Source organism: Miniopterus schreibersii, assembly GCF_964146895.1.
Source record: "Miniopterus schreibersii genome assembly, chromosome: 1".
NCBI lineage: Eukaryota > Metazoa > Chordata > Mammalia > Chiroptera > Miniopteridae > Miniopterus > Miniopterus schreibersii.
In genome coordinates, this window is record NC_138101.1 from 8,566,011 (window position 1) to 8,585,222 (window position 19,212).

At 34.3% G+C, this 19,212-nt stretch overlaps 1 protein-coding gene across 7 annotated transcripts in view; it reads right to left on the bottom strand.

The window, feature by feature from the left end:
- LCORL (ligand dependent nuclear receptor corepressor like) overlaps positions 1-19,212 on the bottom strand; it is a 106,250-nt gene that overhangs the window by 72,224 nt on the left and 14,814 nt on the right. For all 7 annotated transcript variants that reach the window (XM_081119141.1, XM_081119140.1, XM_081119144.1 and 4 more), the window contains exon 2: positions 2,571-2,636. In XM_081119141.1, the coding sequence (XP_080975267.1) occupies positions 2,571-2,636 (66 nt within the window). The remainder of the gene's footprint in view (positions 1-2,570; positions 2,637-19,212) is intronic.

Genomic DNA, 19,212 nt, shown 5'->3' on the forward strand with positions numbered 1-19,212 from the left:
TGGTTTCTGAGTTTTGAAGTAAGAAGGATTCAGATTTCCAATGACTTATCTAAAAACATACATTAATCTATTTGGTTCCTGCATACAGATATGTATAGTGAGAAATACCTATACTTGTAGTCCTAGCATCTAAATACTAAACCATTTTTAACAATGGTAACAACAAAGAAAGCACACTTATTTAGAAAAGGATCAGAAAGAAGTTGGAGATGTCTACAAAAGATAGCTTCTACATGCCTTTTCAAAAGGCTCTACACTTTGGTAACACTGTTTTAATTTTCCTTCAAAACATATAGCTGTCTTCATCCTTGCACAGATACCATTTATTACTATAATTAGTGTCATCACACTTAAGCCTACAACTTTAATTAGAGCTCTTTTTAATTAAAAAAAAGCAGGAAAAAAGAAGAATTTATCTATGATATTTGGAGAAAAGCTAGAACATTAGGGGTGAGAAAGGGCAATGAAATTATGTGCCTATATATGAGAAAAAGATTGAGTTCCAAAGCTTAGCTAATTTTATAAATCCCCTACCAAAAAGAGCACATAAGAGGACATACAGTACAAGATCTATTGGAATTAAAAAAAATAAATGGAATAAGATATACAGCAATGAGGTATATTAAATTAACTAATTAGTTAAACTGGTTATAATAGATCCACAATGTAATACTGTGCATCCAATAAGAATGATGATCAATAACTTTATATACCCAAATGACATACTGCTGAACAAACACAGTAGGTACAAAAACTATATATACTGAATGTACAGTATGTGCTATTTTAATAAAACAATAAATACATACAAACATATTTTAAACTTATATAAAAATGTTGAATCTTATCTATGCGTCATGGGGCTAATTTTTTACTTTTGGGCTTATTTATATTTTCTAAAATGAACATATGTTACTTGTACACTAAAGAAATAATAGTCTAAAAATAAAATACATGCATTTATTTCCTTAGAACATTCTGCCCTTTGTACAATGAACAACTAATTTCTGAAGGAACATAAATATATATATTCATAACTATATATGTAAATAAATGAAAGTGAGGGAAGCAAGAGGCTAAAAATCGCAAGCTGGACTCTGGGTTATCAGAAGGTGATTAAGTATAATGCTGCCTTCTGACATGACTGAAAACAGCAGGCTGAAGAAATACCAAGCATAGGTTAAATTATTATTTCTTTAGATTTTTCCTTTGTTTATTTGTAAGCTCGGAAAAATAGGTGAAACTATAATTAGTCAGTACTGCTTATAAATATACCAGGTAAAAAGATTTAATTCAGTGTTAAACTATGATACAGTGAGAGATGTTGAAAGTTAAAGAGATATAAGAAAAAGATCTTAGCCATCAAAATAATAAAACATTGGAACTGGCATGTTTTGGAGTCTCAATCCTTACAGTCATGTTCTGCATGGATATCACTCCTCTAATTGAAAATGGGTGGTTGGGACAAATGATCTTTCATAGATACTTTCAGTTCTATGATTCATAAGTCAATTATGCTCCTCAACATTAACAAAGAATGAACAGAAAACTTCTGACTACTCCAACTATCACTGTAACTACCTCAACTCAAAAGACATATACACAGAAGAGAGAAGGACCTTTAGGTCTCGTAGGACCCTGGTTTTAGAAGAATGGAACGTACCAGAATAGAACAGAAAGTAACAGAGTTAGCACAAAAAGGTAAAAAGAGCCCAGCCAGCATGGCTCAGCAGCTGAGCATGGACTTATGATCCAGGAGATCACGGTTCAATTCCCGGTTAGGGCATGTGCCTGCGTTGTGGCTCAATCCCCTGTAGGGGATGTGAAGGAGGGAGCCAATCAATGGCTCTCATCATTGATGTTTCTATCTCTCTCTCCTTGTCTCTTCCTCTAAAATCAATAAAAATTTTTTTTTTTTCAAAAAGTGACGATACATAAATAATTCAAAATCAAAGTAGAAAGTCTATACTAGCATTACCCACTTTGTAAATGAACTGTACCATAAAATTTCAGATGTCTACAAAATGTTTTTTCTTAGTGCTCTACATTTCCAAGCAAGCAGTAGAACTAAACTATGCTATCACAGCAATTATATCACAGATCAAAATCTTACACCAGGATTTATGCAGCAATGTCTGGAAGAGGAGGCTATAAGAAAGAGAGGAGGCTATATATAAATATAAAACTCAACACACATGGCAGGATTTCTCAGAGTGACAATCTGAGCTCTAGGCTGCCTGTATCATAATCAACAGGAGGTATTTATTTAATTGAACCCCTTTAAGTTCTCTTTAAGTGTAGTCAGGGAACGTAATATATAAAATGACAAAAATCAAATTTCACCATTGAGCCAAAAACAAGCTTCATTTTCTATTTTGATCAGTGTACTAAATTTTTTTAAAGATTATAACATGTAATAGGAATATTTGGATCACTTTATTTATTTATTTAAAAATATTTTCTAATTAAACAATAGCACAAATTCACGTTTGGTATAAAGTTAGTGCAGAGCAACTATTTTTCATTTGTTAAATGAGACAGAAGTTTAAAATTTTGAAATAAAACATTACCTTCAAATAAACTGAGGTCTCTTCGTAGCCGTGGTCCATAAAGCCCTTCTAAAATACTCTCAAAACCTGTTATTAAAGAAATAAAAGTATATTAACTACTAAAAAAGCTTAATTTTACAATAAAAAACCATAAACTCTACAGGAATCAGAAAATATATAAATTTAACATACTATGATATCATTTTTCCTTTAGTTGAATTAAGCTGAACTAGGCAATTTACATCATAATAAACAGTCATACAACTGTCAGAAATTACATAATTATAAAGAAATATTCACTACTAAAACAGGTAAACATTTTTTTGTCATTTAGAAATATTCCCAGGATAAATTATTATGGGCAGATTTCTTTTGTAATAATTTTGTAGAGAGGAGAATAATTAGAAAAGATGTATATTATAATTCTGTTTATATTTGTTACAAAAAATGTTAACTTAAAAGTAGCATCTTTTAACCTCAATTACAAAAATGAGTAAATGAATGTCAATGGGGATACATTCTTGTTATGAAAAGTATGATGGCCCTGGCCAGATGGCTAAGTTGGTTGGAGCATCATCCTATGTACCAAAAAGGCTGAGATTTAATTCCAGGTTGGGGCACATAGCTAGGCTGCAGATTTGATCCCCGGTGATGTTTCTCACATTGATGTTCTTCTCTCTCTCTTAAATCAATAAACATATCCTCAGGTGAGGATTAAAAAAAGCATGATGTATAAAATTTTAATCTACTTGTAGAAATCACAATACAACAATTTATTCATGGGCATGGATTGCTTTAAAAAAATTACTGAAAATCTTGTCAAGCTAAAACCCTCATTCATGAACTTACACAGTGTTCTACTTTCTGGATATACTAATTTTAGGATTTTGCAATTTTCTTTTTAAAGTCTGTACTATGTTCAATTTTAAGCAGCCTTTTGATAAACTACAAGGCATCCAAAGGAAAATGACCAGAATGGCAAATTAAGAAAAGGAACTACTTAAAGAATGCTTAAATTAGGGAGGAAAAACACTAAAGGTAGTAGCATGATAGATCTGAAAAATGAAAGATAAAGAAGATTTTTCTCAGTGATATTCCTAAATTGTAAAAAAGCCAAACTACTACTATAGAAATGTTTCATAAATCATTAGATGCTTTAAAAAGACATTTTAACATCTCTGTAATTAAGATGCATATTAAAATCAATGGTGTGTCATAGTAAAAGGCTAACATTTTTCACTTAGTAGAACATGAAGAAATGATGCATCTTACAACTTATGATGTCTTAGATTTGACAAAGTAAAGTGGTTACCATGGTATTTAGAAAATATGCACTTAACAAAATCTTTGTGAAATGATTCAGTATTAGTTCCCATGAGTAGAAATTTCAGGCAGAAAAGTGAATGAACTAGAACCAGAGAGAGCTTTCAAAAATGCTATCAGCCCGGCAGGCGTGGTTGAGCATCGACCTAGGATCCAGGTGATCAGGGTTCGATTCCCGGTCGGGGCACATGCCCGGGTTGTGGGCTCGATCCCCAGCAGGGGGCGTGCAGGAGGCAGACGATCAATGACTCATCATTGATGTTTCTGTCTCTCTCCCCCCCTCCTTTCCTCTCTCTGAAATCAATAAAGATATATTTTTTTAAAAAAATGCTATCAAAAGGACTTTCATACTGAATAAAGCTTCAGACTGAACAAGCCCCAAATCTCTATTACTAAGATAATATCATTCTATTTTGCTGTGATCAATGGAATCCAAAAATTAACGATGCAAACAACGATTTTAAGATGTCATTCTACTGTATATTGAACAAAATATAGGGCCTCTCCCTATATAAGAGAAAGAGGATAACTTTGAGTGATATAATACAATTAAATGGAATAATAATAATGCCATAGTTTCATTATTTTAAGGTAGAAACGAGAGGAGTAAAGATTTCTGGCTTGAGAAGTGAACAAATATCCACTGAGACAAGAAATCCACGAAGCTTTTTCTTGTTTGTTAGTTTTGTTTTAAATGATTGGTAGATATAAAAGGAGTATACTTTTGAATATGCTTACTTGGATATGTGAGCATAAATTAAACAAAAACATCCAAACGCAGAAACACAGACATCAGCACATAGATGGAAGTTAAAATCCCATTTCCTAATTAACTAAAACAGTATTTCATCAAGTATTAGAATAAAAATATTTTTAAATTACCATTTAAAATTTTTATACTTTACTTAATGTTTTAATAGTATTTTTTTTTTAAACTACAAATAGTATTTCAGTATATAATAGAAGAAAAGTCAGTATGTTATGAGGTACCATGCTACCCTACCCCACCACTCCTGCCAACACTCAAACTCTAAAAAATGCCACACTGTATCCCACCTCGGGCATCTATACAAAGCTGTTCCTTCAGCCTACTACACACATTCCAACCCCTATTCCCACCCGTGAACACACCTGGATAAATCCTACTCAGTCTTAAAAAAATCATGGCTTCAATAATCACTGAAACTGTAAAACTCCTAGAAAAAAATACAGAGAAAAAGATTCTTCACACTGGTCTTGGCAATGCTTTTCTTTTGTATATACCAAAAGCAGAGGCAACACAAGTAAAAAAGAAACATGGGACAACATCAAACTAAAAAGCTTCTACACAGCAAAAGAAACTGTCAAAATAAATAGGCAACCCATGGAAAACATTTGCAACCATGTACTTGATAAGGGGTTAATATCCAAAATATATAAAGAACTCATACTATTCAATAGCAAAAAGCAAAGAATCCAATTTAAAAAATGGCAGAGCAACTGAATAGACATTTTTCCAAAGAAGACATACAAATGGCCAACAGGTTCATGAAAAAGGTGCTCAAGCTCACTAATCAGGAAAATCAAATCACAACCACAATGAGATATCGCCACAGCTGTTAGGACAGCTGTCATAAAAAAGAAAAGAGATAAGTGTTGGCAAGGATGTGGAGAAAAAAGGAATCCTTGTGCACTGTTGGTGAGAATGTAAACTGGTGCAGCCACCATGAAAACAGTATGGAGATTCCTCAAAATATTAAAAATAAACTACCATATGATCCATCAATTCCACTTGTGGGTATACATCTGAAGGAAACAAAACCACTATCTCAAAAAGATATCTGCACCCCCATGTTCACTGCAGCATTATTTACAATAGCCAAGGCACAGAAATTACCTAAATATCCATTGACAGATGAATGGATAAAAAAGATATGATATAGACAGACAATGGAATACTACTCAGCCACGAGAAAGAAGGAAATCCTGCTATTTACAGCAACATGGATGAATCTAGAGGACTCTGTGCTAAGTGAAATTAGCCAGACAGAGAAAGACACATTACCATATGATCTCACATATATGTGGAATTGGGGGGGGGGGGGAGTCAAACTCATTGAAACAAAAAGCAGAATGGTGGCTACCAGGAGCTGAGGGGTGGAGAGATGGGGAGATGCGAGTCAAAGAATACAAGCCTTGAATTTTAAGATGAACAAGCTCTGGGACCTAATGTACAGCATAGTGATTACAGTTAGTAATACTGTGTTTACTTGAAATTTGCTAAGAGATTTTAAGCTTTCTTATCTCTCTCTCTCTCAAACCCCCCATACACACAACCACCAGGTGACTGTAAGGTGACAGATATGTTAAGCTAAATGTGGTAATCACTGTACAACATAAGAGATATGTCAAATCATCACACTGTACACTTTAAATATTCATAATTTTATTTGTCAATTATGCACTAGTAAAGCTGGGGGTGGGGATGGGAAGGAATCACTGCCTCAAATTAAAGGTTCATCTTATCTAATCAATTTAGACGAGATTAGGCCTATTGTCACATGCTTTATATTATATACTACCCTGCATTATTTCCTTTGGAGCACTTACCACAATTCTAATTAATCATGTGCAATTTTTTAAATGTCTCTTCCCAACTAATCAATTATTCATTTAACAAATATTTGTATGTTTACTTGGTGTTCTAGAAACTGGAATACATTGGTGAGTAAGAAGAGACAAAAGTTCTACCCCTAACTCAAACTGCGGGGATTGATATAAAAAAAAAAATCACATAAGTAAATTTTTATTTGATATTTTCATTTAATAAATGCTACAACATTTTAAGCTCCAAGAAGGAAGGAACCATGTCATCTTGCTAGGTATGCTACTAGCCCCAGTGCTGGCCCATATTAGGCACTCAAATATTTGTTGAAAAAATGTTTGAGGTGAAAATTTCACTTTGAGAGCAAAGACATTCATTCTCAAAATAACTTTTAGAGCACAGCCCAATTTGTAAGTTAAAAACTGCCTGTTATTAATAATTATCTTTCTTCCCATCTAGTATCATTCTGAAATTCACTGCCATTTATTTATTTACATTCTACCTTGTTCTAAGAACAACCTATATTTGTGTCTTGCTTAGTTAGTTGCATGCTTTTTCTATTTCTTAAAATCTAAGACACTTTAGCTGTAGTCTAACAACTGCCTCTTTCTTAAGTGTTGTCTGCTGTCTTTTCTGTGAGCATATATCAAATATATTTTCCATTCTGACTTAAGGATTGCAGTGCCTCTATTAATAAAGGTGTCTCTACTACAAGTTTTTCAAGTTTCCACAATCTCCAAACATGAGCATATAAATGGAACTATTGGTTATCTACTGGTATCATGGATGCTAAGCACTCTACAATGCACAGGGCAACTCCTTACAACAAAGAATTGTCCAGCCCAAAATGTCAACAGTGCCAAGGCTGGTTCAAAAGTCAGTGTTAAGGAACTAGATCAAATGTCTGAATAGACATTAAAAAAGAAAAACCCAAAGAATACCTTAATTATCCACCTCTTTCTCTACTTTACAATTATGCAACAAATGGAACCAAACTGGTCATAAAGAATTACTGAGGAAAAAGCACATGTATAAAATAAATGGTTACCCTGTTCACGACATACACACAGTTGATTTGATACTAGGATAATTATTTCACTGTATTTAAAAGCTTCCTGGTTACTGCTGGAAACTAAAAACATACAATTCAGGTGTCTGAATCAGATTTTACTCCTATTTGGGTTCACAGGCACAAATTCAGAAAAAATATTATGACCAGGCTGTGTCCACATTACTTCCCTTTATCTTTTACTAAGTTTTAAGTTTGTAAGTTACTCTTATAAGGTTATAATACTGGAATATTCATATTTTATAGCACTGATTTTTAAGCAAACCTAATAAATAAAACTAGATTTATATACAAATAAAAAGACAAAATATGGGGTAATCAATATGTTTTAGGAAGAAAACATAAATATAAGTAAGCTTTATTAGGCATTTAAAATCAAACACAGAAAAACTCAATATGCAACTTTTATGAAAAACATCTAATACACAAAGTATATCTGTGACTCTTACACTGAAATAACTTACAGAAGGTAGACTATGGATGCTTTATAGAAGACTGACACCAATAGAAAAATACATACTTCCAGATTAGAGGACGCAGAATGGGACTGGTAAATGATAGGTAAGAATTTCAATTCCATCTGTCATTATTTATTCCTTCAGATGGAAGGTACCTGGATATCATTATACTACTCAATAAATTTGTTGGAGGTCTGATGTAATCAGTTTGTAACTTAAAAAATGTTACATAATTCCAAACTGTAAATTTGTTAAAGATTCACCTCTACTGAACATTATTCTCAGCAGTACAGAAAATGTGAAGTTTACTGGAATATCTCTGATTACCAAGGCTCTTATAATGGATATTGGAATCATTGTTCTAATCAATTTTCACCATTTAAAATATCGTAAGACTATACTAATTCTGCTTAAAACTCTCCAATGGGTCTCTACCATTTCTAGAATGTTCTAAAATAGCATACGCAGTCTTTCCTGATCTAGTCTCTGCCTATTCTTCAACCATATTTTAAATCACTTCATCATAAGTAAACTGCATGCCACTTATAAGAACAATGAACTCATTACGTTGTTTATACATCTGAGCTTTCTTTTGTTCACTGTCAAGAGCCAAGTCTTCCAAACTAACCAAAAACATTTTCTTTCAGCTTTACAACTAGCTGAGAAATTAACCACATTAAGCAGCAGTTTGTTCAGGTATAAACAAGTACTGGTCTACAACAAGTACTATGTAAATGGTATCACAATGACTTTTCCAATCTTATTTGACAGAATTCATTGTTACAAGCATCACATTCTCCAAGTACGTTCACATCATAATTTGGAAACATTTACTTTCTTTCTTCCTTTTTTTCCCCCTCTTTTCTTTCTTTCCTTTTGACTGATGAAAGGGAGCTAGAATGTTTAGCTACTTGACAACAGGACAATTATTATTGGCTCTGTATTATCCCCAGGACTTGTCGTAGTGATTCGCCTAATAAATGTAGTTGAATTTCATGGCCTGAAAGAGGATTTGGCTAAAGGGAGAGAGGGACCATCTTTTTCCAATAAAGAGGCAGAAGAGTTTTTAAATAACAAGAAAAATGACTAATATAAAAATAAGCATTTCTGGGAAATGAGAATGCTTTAGAAAAGACTAAAATAGGTGACAAAGTCTTCACATAATCAAAAAACACTTCTGTTAAACTCCTAACAAACACCTGTGTTAAGCTCATAGTTTAGTGAGGAAGGAAGACAAAGCAGAAGACAAGATCAATAAATGCTATACAGAATGCCTGAGATAAGCAAGAATAGAGAGACCAAGCCTAGGAGACAGTGAGACAAATAAGATAGATGGTAGAAGGTACACTATCATCACTATTTAATTGGGGGGTAGGGAGGGGCAGGCACGAGTGTTAATAACAGGTGTAGTGGTTAAAGCAAAGATGAAAATTTTAATTTCAGAGAAGACATTCATGATAAAAAAAAGACTAAAAAGAAAACGCTCTCACAAATTAAATCATACTCAAGTATAAATTAAGCACAAGATATATAACTTGCAAAAGTAACCAGTTTGAAAGGCACAAGAAACTTAAAAGCACAATATACTACAAACTCTGGCTTATCTCAGTGACTCAATTCTACAAAAAGAAAGTTTTTAAAGCCATAAGAAGATGGGGGAAAGGAAGAGAATCGATGTATCTTGAAATCTCAACTCACTTTCAATAGTTTATCATTCATAACTTTCCCTTCTTGGCTCCAAATCTTTTGGCTATTTCCAAAACTCAAGACCACCCTTAAAGGACAAATGATATTATATGCCACAAATAAGGTTATGTATTAAATGTGCCACAAATTATTTTTTTAAATTCCAAAAATACTTAACACAATAGCTGTATGGTAGAACAAAATTACAGAAGAAACAACACAGATGCCTGCAAATCAAAAAATGTTAACATAACTTGATAATAATCCTTATTTTTTATCCTCACCTAATGATATGTTCATTGATTTTTAGAAAGGAAGGGGGAGGCGGGGAGGGAGAGAGAGAGAGGGAGAGAAACATCAATGAGAAAGAAACATCAATTGGTCGCCTCCCTTTATGTGCCCTGATGGGATCGAACGCACAAGCTAGGTATGTGCCCTGACCAGGAATTGAACCCGCAACCTCTTAATGTATAGGATGATGCTCCAACCAACTAAGCCACCCAGCCAGGGCAATAATCCATTTTAAAGTAACTCTGCCTATCTAACTAAAGAGAATAAAATAAAGGCAGAGAGTAATTAAGTGAATTACCCATATTCCATTAGACAGGGGTGGGCAAAAGTAGGTTTAGAGTTGTGAGTACATGAAACAGAGTTTATTCTTATATTATTATTTATTGTATTATTTTCCATACAAACTGTAAACCTACTTTTATCCACCCCTGTATTTATGCCAATTTTAATTTTTTTAGCAATGAAAAAGTGTATGTCTTAGAAAACTCATTCATTCAACATTTGAATACTCAGTGTGTGCCAAGGTGACAGGAAAGGAGAATACATGGTTTTATCTTTACACACATATTCACACACACACACACACACACACACACTGTGAAGTTTCTGGGAAATAAAGCAGAAGAGAAGAGTGATATTCTTGCACACAGAAGGGTACCAAATCCAAACCTGAGGAGGCTAGGAAAGGATTCCTGCAAAAAGTGAAATCTAGTTAGCTAAAATAAGGTTGAAAAATATTCCAGGAGTTAAATCAAAATTTAAAATGTATAATGTATAAGAATGTCAATTGTATTGTTTGTAATAATGTAAACTGGAAATAACTCATATATTTTTCAAAATAAGAACAGATTAAAAAAGCTATGATATATTTACATATCAGATTATAAAGCAATGACAATGAATAAACTATATCTATAGGCAACCACAGGACAAACATATTGAATTAAAGAAGCTAGACACAAGAGAATAAATGCTACATAATTCAATTTTTAAAAAGTTTCCCAAAACAGGCAAAAATAATCTATGATGTTAAGAAGTCAGAATGCTATTCACATTTGAGGAGGAGGGAGAAAGCACTGCTTGGGAAGAAGTAAGAGGGGACTTCTTGATCTGGTGGTGGTTACAAGAACAGATTAACTCTGTTCACTGAAGTATAAGTTTATGATCTACATATTTTTTTATATGTAGTTATACCTTTAAAAAATGTTTACAAAAAGAAGGAAGAACACTTATTGATAATCCAGAAGGAGAAAACAAATATGCAAAAGCCCAGAGGCACAGTGATTGAGGATCCAAAAAGGGTGCAGTGTGACTCCTCTGTAAAATGCTAACTACAATACCTATGCTCAAGATTATTGTGAGGATTAAAAGATAGACTACATGTAAAACACATACCTGGCAAAAGTATTAATAGGTGTTCAGTAAATGTTAGCTGCTTTTATTACTATACTACTATTACTGTGCCACTAATGCAGCTGCTTGGTTGTAATGCCCAAGGTAGAATGATAAAAAAAGCCACATTATGAATTTAGACTTTATGCTAAGATCAGTGGGGAACCAATGAAGATTTTTACACAGAGAACAATATGATCACATTTGAGCTTAGGAAAATTATAAATAAGATGTAAAGCTTTTTCCTTCGTTTTCTTTTTTTAAGATGTCAAGAAAAGACTGTCAACAAATCTCGCAGAGAAGTCCAATACAGAGAAATGAAGAACGAAAAAAAGCACTGATTTGAAAATCGAGATGATTAGTGATGTTGAGCATCTTTTCAAATAATCTGTTGGCCATCTGTACATGCTCTTTGGGGAAATGTCCACTCAAGCCCTCTATTTTTCAATAGGATTTTTTTTTTTTTAGTGTTGAATTGTATGAACTCCTTACATATGTTGGATATTAAGCCCGATAGCGAATATCATCATTGGCAAATATCTTCTCCCATTCTAGTAGGCTGTCTTTCAATTTACTGATGGTTTACTTCGCTGTGCAAAACCTTTTTAGTTTGCTATAGTCTCATTTTATGTTTTCTTTTGTTTCCCTTGCCTGAGGAGACATATCCAAAGTGATGTCAAAGAGTTTACTGGGTACGTTTTCTTCCAGGAGTTTTATGGTTTGGGGTCTTACATTGTCTTTAATCCATTTTGAGTGTATTCTTGAATATTGTGTAAGAAAGTGGTCTAGTTTCACTTTTTTGCAGGTGTCTGTCCAGTTTTCCTTCACCATTTATCTTTATCCCACTGCATATTCTTGCCTCCTTTGTCATGGATTACTGACCATATTAGGTGGGGATTTATTTCTGGGCTCTCTATTTTGTTGTTTTCTATGTGTCTGTTTTCACGCTAGTACCATGCTGTTTTGATTACTACAGCCTTGTAGTATAGTTTTGGTATCAGGTAGCGTGATACTTCCAACATTGTTCTTCCTTTTCAGTAATGCTTTGGATAATCAGGGACTTCTGTGGTTCCATATAAATATTAAGATTATTTGTTCAAGTTCTGTGAAAAATGCCATTGATATTTTGATAGGGATTGAACTAAATCTGTAGATTGTTTTGGGTAGTATGAACATTTTAATAATGTTAATTCCTACTAATTATCAGGGAAATGTAAATTAAAACCACAATGAGATATCACTTCACACCTGTCAGAATAGCCATCATCAATAAACATCAGTGTTTCGAGAATGTAGAGAAAAGGGAACCCTACCACACTGTTGGTGGGACTGTAAATCGGTGCAGCCACTGTGGAAAACAGTATGGAGGTTCCTCAAAAATTTAAAAACAGAAATAGCATATGATCCAGGAATTCCACTTCTGAGTATTTATCTGAAGAAATCCAAAACACTAATTAAAAAGATATATGGCCCTAGTTGTTTTGCTCAGTGGTTAGAGCATCAGCCTGTGGACTGAAGGGTCCCAGGTTCAATTCCAGCCAAGGGCACATACCTCGGTTGCCAGCTCGATCCTGGCCCCGGTTGGGGTTCATGAGGGAGGGAATCAGTCAGTGTGTCTCCCTCACATTGAAAAGCAATGGAAAAAATATCCTTGGGTAAGAGTTGAAAAAAGAAAAGAAATGATATATGTATTCCTATGTTCACTGCAGCATTATTTATAACAGCCAAGATTTAGAAGTAACCTAAGTGTCCACTGATAGACAAATGGATAAAGGAGATGTGTGTGGTGCATATATATATAATAGACTATTACTAGGCTATAAGAAAATGAAATCGCCCGGCTGGGTGTGACTCAGTGGTTGAGACTCGACCTAGGATCCAGGCAATCAGGGTTCGATTCCTGGTCAGGGCACATGGCCGGGTTGCGGGCTCGATCAATGACTCTCTCATCATTGATGTTTCTATCTCTCTCTCCCTCTCCTTTCCTCTCTCTGAAAATCAATAAAGATATATTTAAAAAAAAGAAAATGAAATCTAACCATTTGTGACAACATGGATAGACCTCAAGGGTATTATGGTAAGTGAAATAAGTCAGACAAAGACAAATACCACATGATTTCACTCATACGTGGATTCTAAAAACCAAAATAAAGAAATAAACAAAAGAGAAACAAATTCATAGGTACAGAGAAGAAATTGATGGTTGTCAGATGGGAGGGGAATTGGGGGACTGGGTGAAAAATGTGAAGACGATTAAGAAGCATGAGAGAGAGGGAGGAAAAGGGGGAGAAAAGAAAGAAAAAGAAGAGGGAAGGGGAAGAAAGAGGAGGAGAGTGGGGAGGGGAAAGGGGGGAGGAGAAGTAAAGGAAAAGGAAGAGGGAGAGAAGGAAGGAAGGAAGGAAGGAAGGAAGGAAGGAAGGAAGGAAGGAAGGAAGGAAGGAGGGAGGGAGGGAGGGAGGGAGGGAGGGAGGGAGGGAGGGAGGAAAAGAGAGAGAGAGAGCACTTCTGGAGACAAGAACTTAACTGTTTTGGCATATAACCATACTACATACAACCCAAATACCTTATATTAAGCCTAAATTCAAGCAGTAAAATATCATGAACATCATAGTAATTTTCACAACTCTGGCACAAATCCACAATGACTGCAATAAAATGTGTAACCTGGGTTCATTCACAGTAGATCATGGAATGGATTATGGCATTTAGACAACCAACATATAATATTTTTGTTCTGACTGAAAACTTTACTATCAAAAATTAGGCCAGAATTTGTAATACCATTAAAGCTGGATCACAGGAATGTGGAGATTCATTATGCTTTCTTCCATCTTTGTACATATTTGCAATTTCCCATATAGACTTTACAAATTATGCCCAGGTATTCAAATAGTCTCCTGGGAAAGCTACTTTTGATTTCCCCCAAAAAGAATAATCATGGTTTGCATAGAGCTCGTATGAAACAGAACTAAAACAGTAAATTTACTGAATATAATGTGTAAAGAGGCATTTCTTTGCACCTCCCCAGTTAAAAACAAGCTAATAAAAATGTCAATTGAATTCCAATTAAACATCAGAATAAGCGTGATTCCTCCAACTTTGTTCTTCTTTCTTAGGATCATTTTTGTTGCTATTCGGGGTCTTTGTGATTCCATATAAATTTTTGGAATATTTTTTTCTAATTCTGTGAAATATACCATTGGTATTTTAATAGGAATTGTGCTGAATCTATAGATTGCTTTGGGCAGTACGAACATTTTAATGATGTGAATTCTTATTATCCATGAACATAGTATATATTTCCACTTATTTGTATCTTCTTCAGTTCTTTCTTCAGTGTCTTATAATTTTCCAAGAACAGGTCTTTTACATCCTGGTTAAATTTATTCCTAGGCATTGTATTATTTTTGAAGCAACTGTGAGAATGGGATTTTTTTTTTAGTTTCCCTTTCTGATAGTTCTTTATCGGTGTATAAAAATGCAACTGATTTCTGGATACTTATTTTGTATCCTGCTACTTTACTGAATTCATTTTTCAGTTCTAGTAGTTTTTTGATGGAATCATTAGGGTTCTCTACATACAGTATTATGTTATCTGCAAAGAATGACAGTTTTACTTCTTCCTTCCCAATTTGGATGCCTTTTATTTCTTCTTAGCTAAAGAGAGTTTATTCAATAAATGGTGCTGGGAAAATTGGAAAGATACATGCAAAAAAATGATACTAGACCACCTTCTTATACCACACAAGAATAAATTCAAAATGGATTAAAGACTTAAATGTTAGGCTCAAAACCATAAAAATCCTAGACGAAAACATAGGCAGTAAAATCTCAAACATTTCTCATAGCAATATTTTTTTGGATATGTCTCCTCAGGCAGGGCGAACGAAAGAATAAACAAACAAATGGGACTACAACAAACTAAAGAGTTTTTTCACAGTAAAAGAAACTATCAACAAAATTAAAAGACAACCCACTGAATGGGAGAACATATTCGCCAATGATACATCTGATAAGGGGTTAAATATCCAAAATTCATAAGGACCTTATAAAACTCAACATGAAAAAAATAACCAATCCAATTAAAAAATGGGCAAAGGACCTGAATAGATACTTCTCCAAAGAGCATGTACAGATGGCCAATAGACAAAGGAAAAGATGCTCAATGTCACTAATCATCAGAGAAATACAAATTAAAACCACAATGAGATATCACCTTATAACTGTCAGAATGACTATCATCAATAAATCAGCAAACAACAAGTGTTGGTGAGGATGTGGAGAAGAGAACCCTATGCATTGTTGGTGGGAATGCAGATTGGTGCAGCCACTGTCGAAAGCAGTATAGAGTTACCCCCCAAAATTAAAAATGGAACTGCCTTATGGCCCGGTAATTCCATTTCTGGAAATTTTTTTGAAGAAATACTAATCTGAAAGAATATATGCACCCCTATGTTCATTGCAGCATTACTTACAATAGCCAAGATTTGGAAGCAGCCCAAGTGTCCATCAGGAGATAAGTGAATAAAACAGCTATGGTAATTTACACAATGGAATACTATTAGGCTGTAAAAAGGAAGAAAATTTTACCCTTTGCAACAGCATGGATGGGCATGGAGAACATTATGCTAAGTGAAATAAGCCAGTCAGAGAAAGACAAGTACCATATAATTTCATTCATATGTGGAATTTAATAAACAAATTGAACTAACAAGCAGAATAGAGACAGACTCATAGAGCAGGCAAACAGCTCTGATGGGGGTGTTAATGGTGGTGGTGGAGGGATTGAGCAAAAAGGAAAATAAAAAAGAGAAAACTCATGGACACAGATAAAGGTGTGGTGATTGCAGGGGGAGGGGTGGGTGGAGGTGGGAGAAGGTATAGGTAGGATAAATGGCAATGGAAAATAAATAAATAAATAAATAAACAAATAAATAATACCAGAATAAGGACTAATTCCCTGGGACAATATATTTTTTAAAAGTTCACAGTTTGGCCTAAGCCCACTTTTGTACTCCATGGTACAACCTTCAGGGATGCTATAATAATGTTAAAAACAACAGAATACTTTCATGCTTTTGTCTCTGATGCAAAAGGAAGTCATTGCTGAATTGAGAGTAGAGCAAATACGTCATCAGATTTTTGTTTGTAGCACAGAAGATTACACTAAAGAAGAATCAGAGCAGAAAAGAGGAAACAATTAAGAATTTTTGCAGTAGTCCTGGCAAAAAAAGAAAGAATGACTTAGACTGGGGTGGAAATGGAGCTAAAGGATGGACTCAAGATATATTTGGAAGTGTAATCAATAATAATTGGTGGGCTGGGTATAAGAGATGAGGAGGATAAGTGAAATACGACTTCTAAGTCTCTGACTTGTGAAACTAGATATACTCAGATAACGAACACCAGTGGAGCAGATTTGGTATTTCGTAGAGGGAAATCAAGACTTCCTTCTTAAATATATTAATATTTAGGATATCTGAAAGACATACGAGTAAGTGGAGAGAGATCAAGTAAATCAAATATTGAGATAGGCTAGTGACTGGGAGACAGAAAAAATAAAGGTCAAGGAAGTTTGGGTTTTGTTTAAAGATGAAATCATATGTTAAAGCCATGGGGGTCTAAAACCTACAGTGAGCCATGTTACATTCACCCTACCAACTTCAACATAATTAGTGAAAGGTGACTTGAAGAGTCCTTCCAAATTACCTATATTTATTATAAAATTATTCACATATCAAAAAATACAACATAAAAATTACTCAGTCTAAGTAGGTTAAATTTTCCTGGACAGATAACAGAGAGCAAAGTGGAAGGAGAGGGGAGAGACAATACACCACCACACACAGATAATCAAGGTCCAAAACCACACCCGAGCCTTCAAATGTTAAGAATGCAAGAATGCAGAAGTGGCACATTATTCCTGCAGAAGTAAAAGCCTTTGAACTATGTATGAAAGCTCAGAATTTATACAATGACTAGAGAGAAATTTCTATTCTATGACTGGTTTCCTTAGAGTTCTTGCTGCACTCTTGCAACAATTGGCTTTAAGGCAAGCTAGCAAACCCTAATATGTTGGTCCCAGATAAGCCTAAATACTGACTCTACTACCTCAAATATGAATATATGCTGCTGTATACCCTATTCTGGATAACAGTCCCACAATTCAATCTGGCTTCTTAAGAGAAACTGGAAATGATTCTCTATTCTCCCTCCTTCTCCTGTATGCCCTTAGCTCATCAATGACTTAAAATCTGATTGTAACACCTCTTATCTTTTAAATTCTTTCCCCCTCCTCCATTTCTATTACTACTCTTATTTCAGACCCTCATAATTTCTTGGTTGAGCTATCTTGACAAACTCCTGATTGATTTGCCTGTCTCAGTTTCCTATTACTTTATTGGCAGATTAATCTTATAAAACCACAAATTAAACTACATTACTCCCATGCTTAAAACCCTTCAATGGTTTTCCTCTACCTGTAAGATGAGTTACTTAACTTCCCTATTGGTAAAGTGGGGGAAAATAAAAATAGTTCCTGTTTATGTGACTATTGTGAAAATCAAATGAATTCTAATGTAAGCACTTAAATGCCTAATACACAGTAAAATACAGTAATTAAAAATACCGAGATACTCCAAGGTTTCAGGTTCAATTCCTGGTCAGGGCACATATAAGGAGCAACCAATGAATGCATAAATAGATGGAACAACAAATCAATGTTTCTTTCTCTGCCTCTCTCTAAAAAGTCAAGAAATTTTTTTTTTTTTAAATAATAGTAATTACTATTGTATTCTGCTCAGAAGTTTTTCGACAATTCAACTTCTTTTTCTCTTTTCTCATGACCCACAATCGTCCCATAACTGCTTCTAGGCCCATACAAGGAAATCTGATCCCTCTCCTTCTTTATACCACAATTTTAATATTGTATATACTTCTATTATAGCATTTACCATACTCTGTAGTAAGAGAGTCTTGTCTTCACTACAAGGTTGTGCTTCATGAAGACAATGTAATGCATTAAGTCCCCTAGCACAATGCCAGGACCATAAATATTTACTGAAAGCAATTATGAGGGAGAAAAGAGATGTGCAAAAGGATCTAGCACATAGCCATGCTTCCTTCAACCACAAAAATACTATTATTCTTGAAATAAAATAAAGGAGCAATTTTAGATTGGATCTAAACAATGAGAGTCCTCAAAAACTCATTTTATGATAGAGGAGGAAAGGATCTGTGGGTTCAGACTGATGAGAAGGATGAAGTTAGTTAACTTAGTAAGACAAATTAGGTAAGTAAACTAGTGTGTACTTATCTAATGTGTACCTATCTTGTAAGAGTGAAACGCTTGGTTTCTTTCACTCAATCTTGTTCTGGACTAAGATGTTCTCATGGCTAACAGCTCCTGCCTTAGACGTGCTAATCATTAGAGGAATTCTGCTTGAAATTTGAGTTTTTACAAAAATAACCCCTCTCATTTTCCCTTCCCTTGACATAAAAGAAGCCTGAACACTCTACTGTCTTAAGATGGATTTGAGAAAGTGCTAGTGCTCCCATCTTCTTGGCTGGTGCCTTCTGGATCAATAAACCTTTCCTTATACCAAACTCATGTTTTGAGTTTTGACATTTCAGAAAGTCAGGCACACAGGTTTTGCATCAGTAACACTTATATGGAAATTCAACCCTACTTATGAGTTATACTTACGCCAGAATAGAAATATTAAAAGGTGAAGTAATAAGGTAAAGGAGAAGGAATAGGTAATGATTAGGCTGATGACATATTGTTAAGATTTTGTGTTAAAAAATACAAATTTTACCAGGGCACTACTTTCTTATACTCAAAATGGCGAGGAACAGACT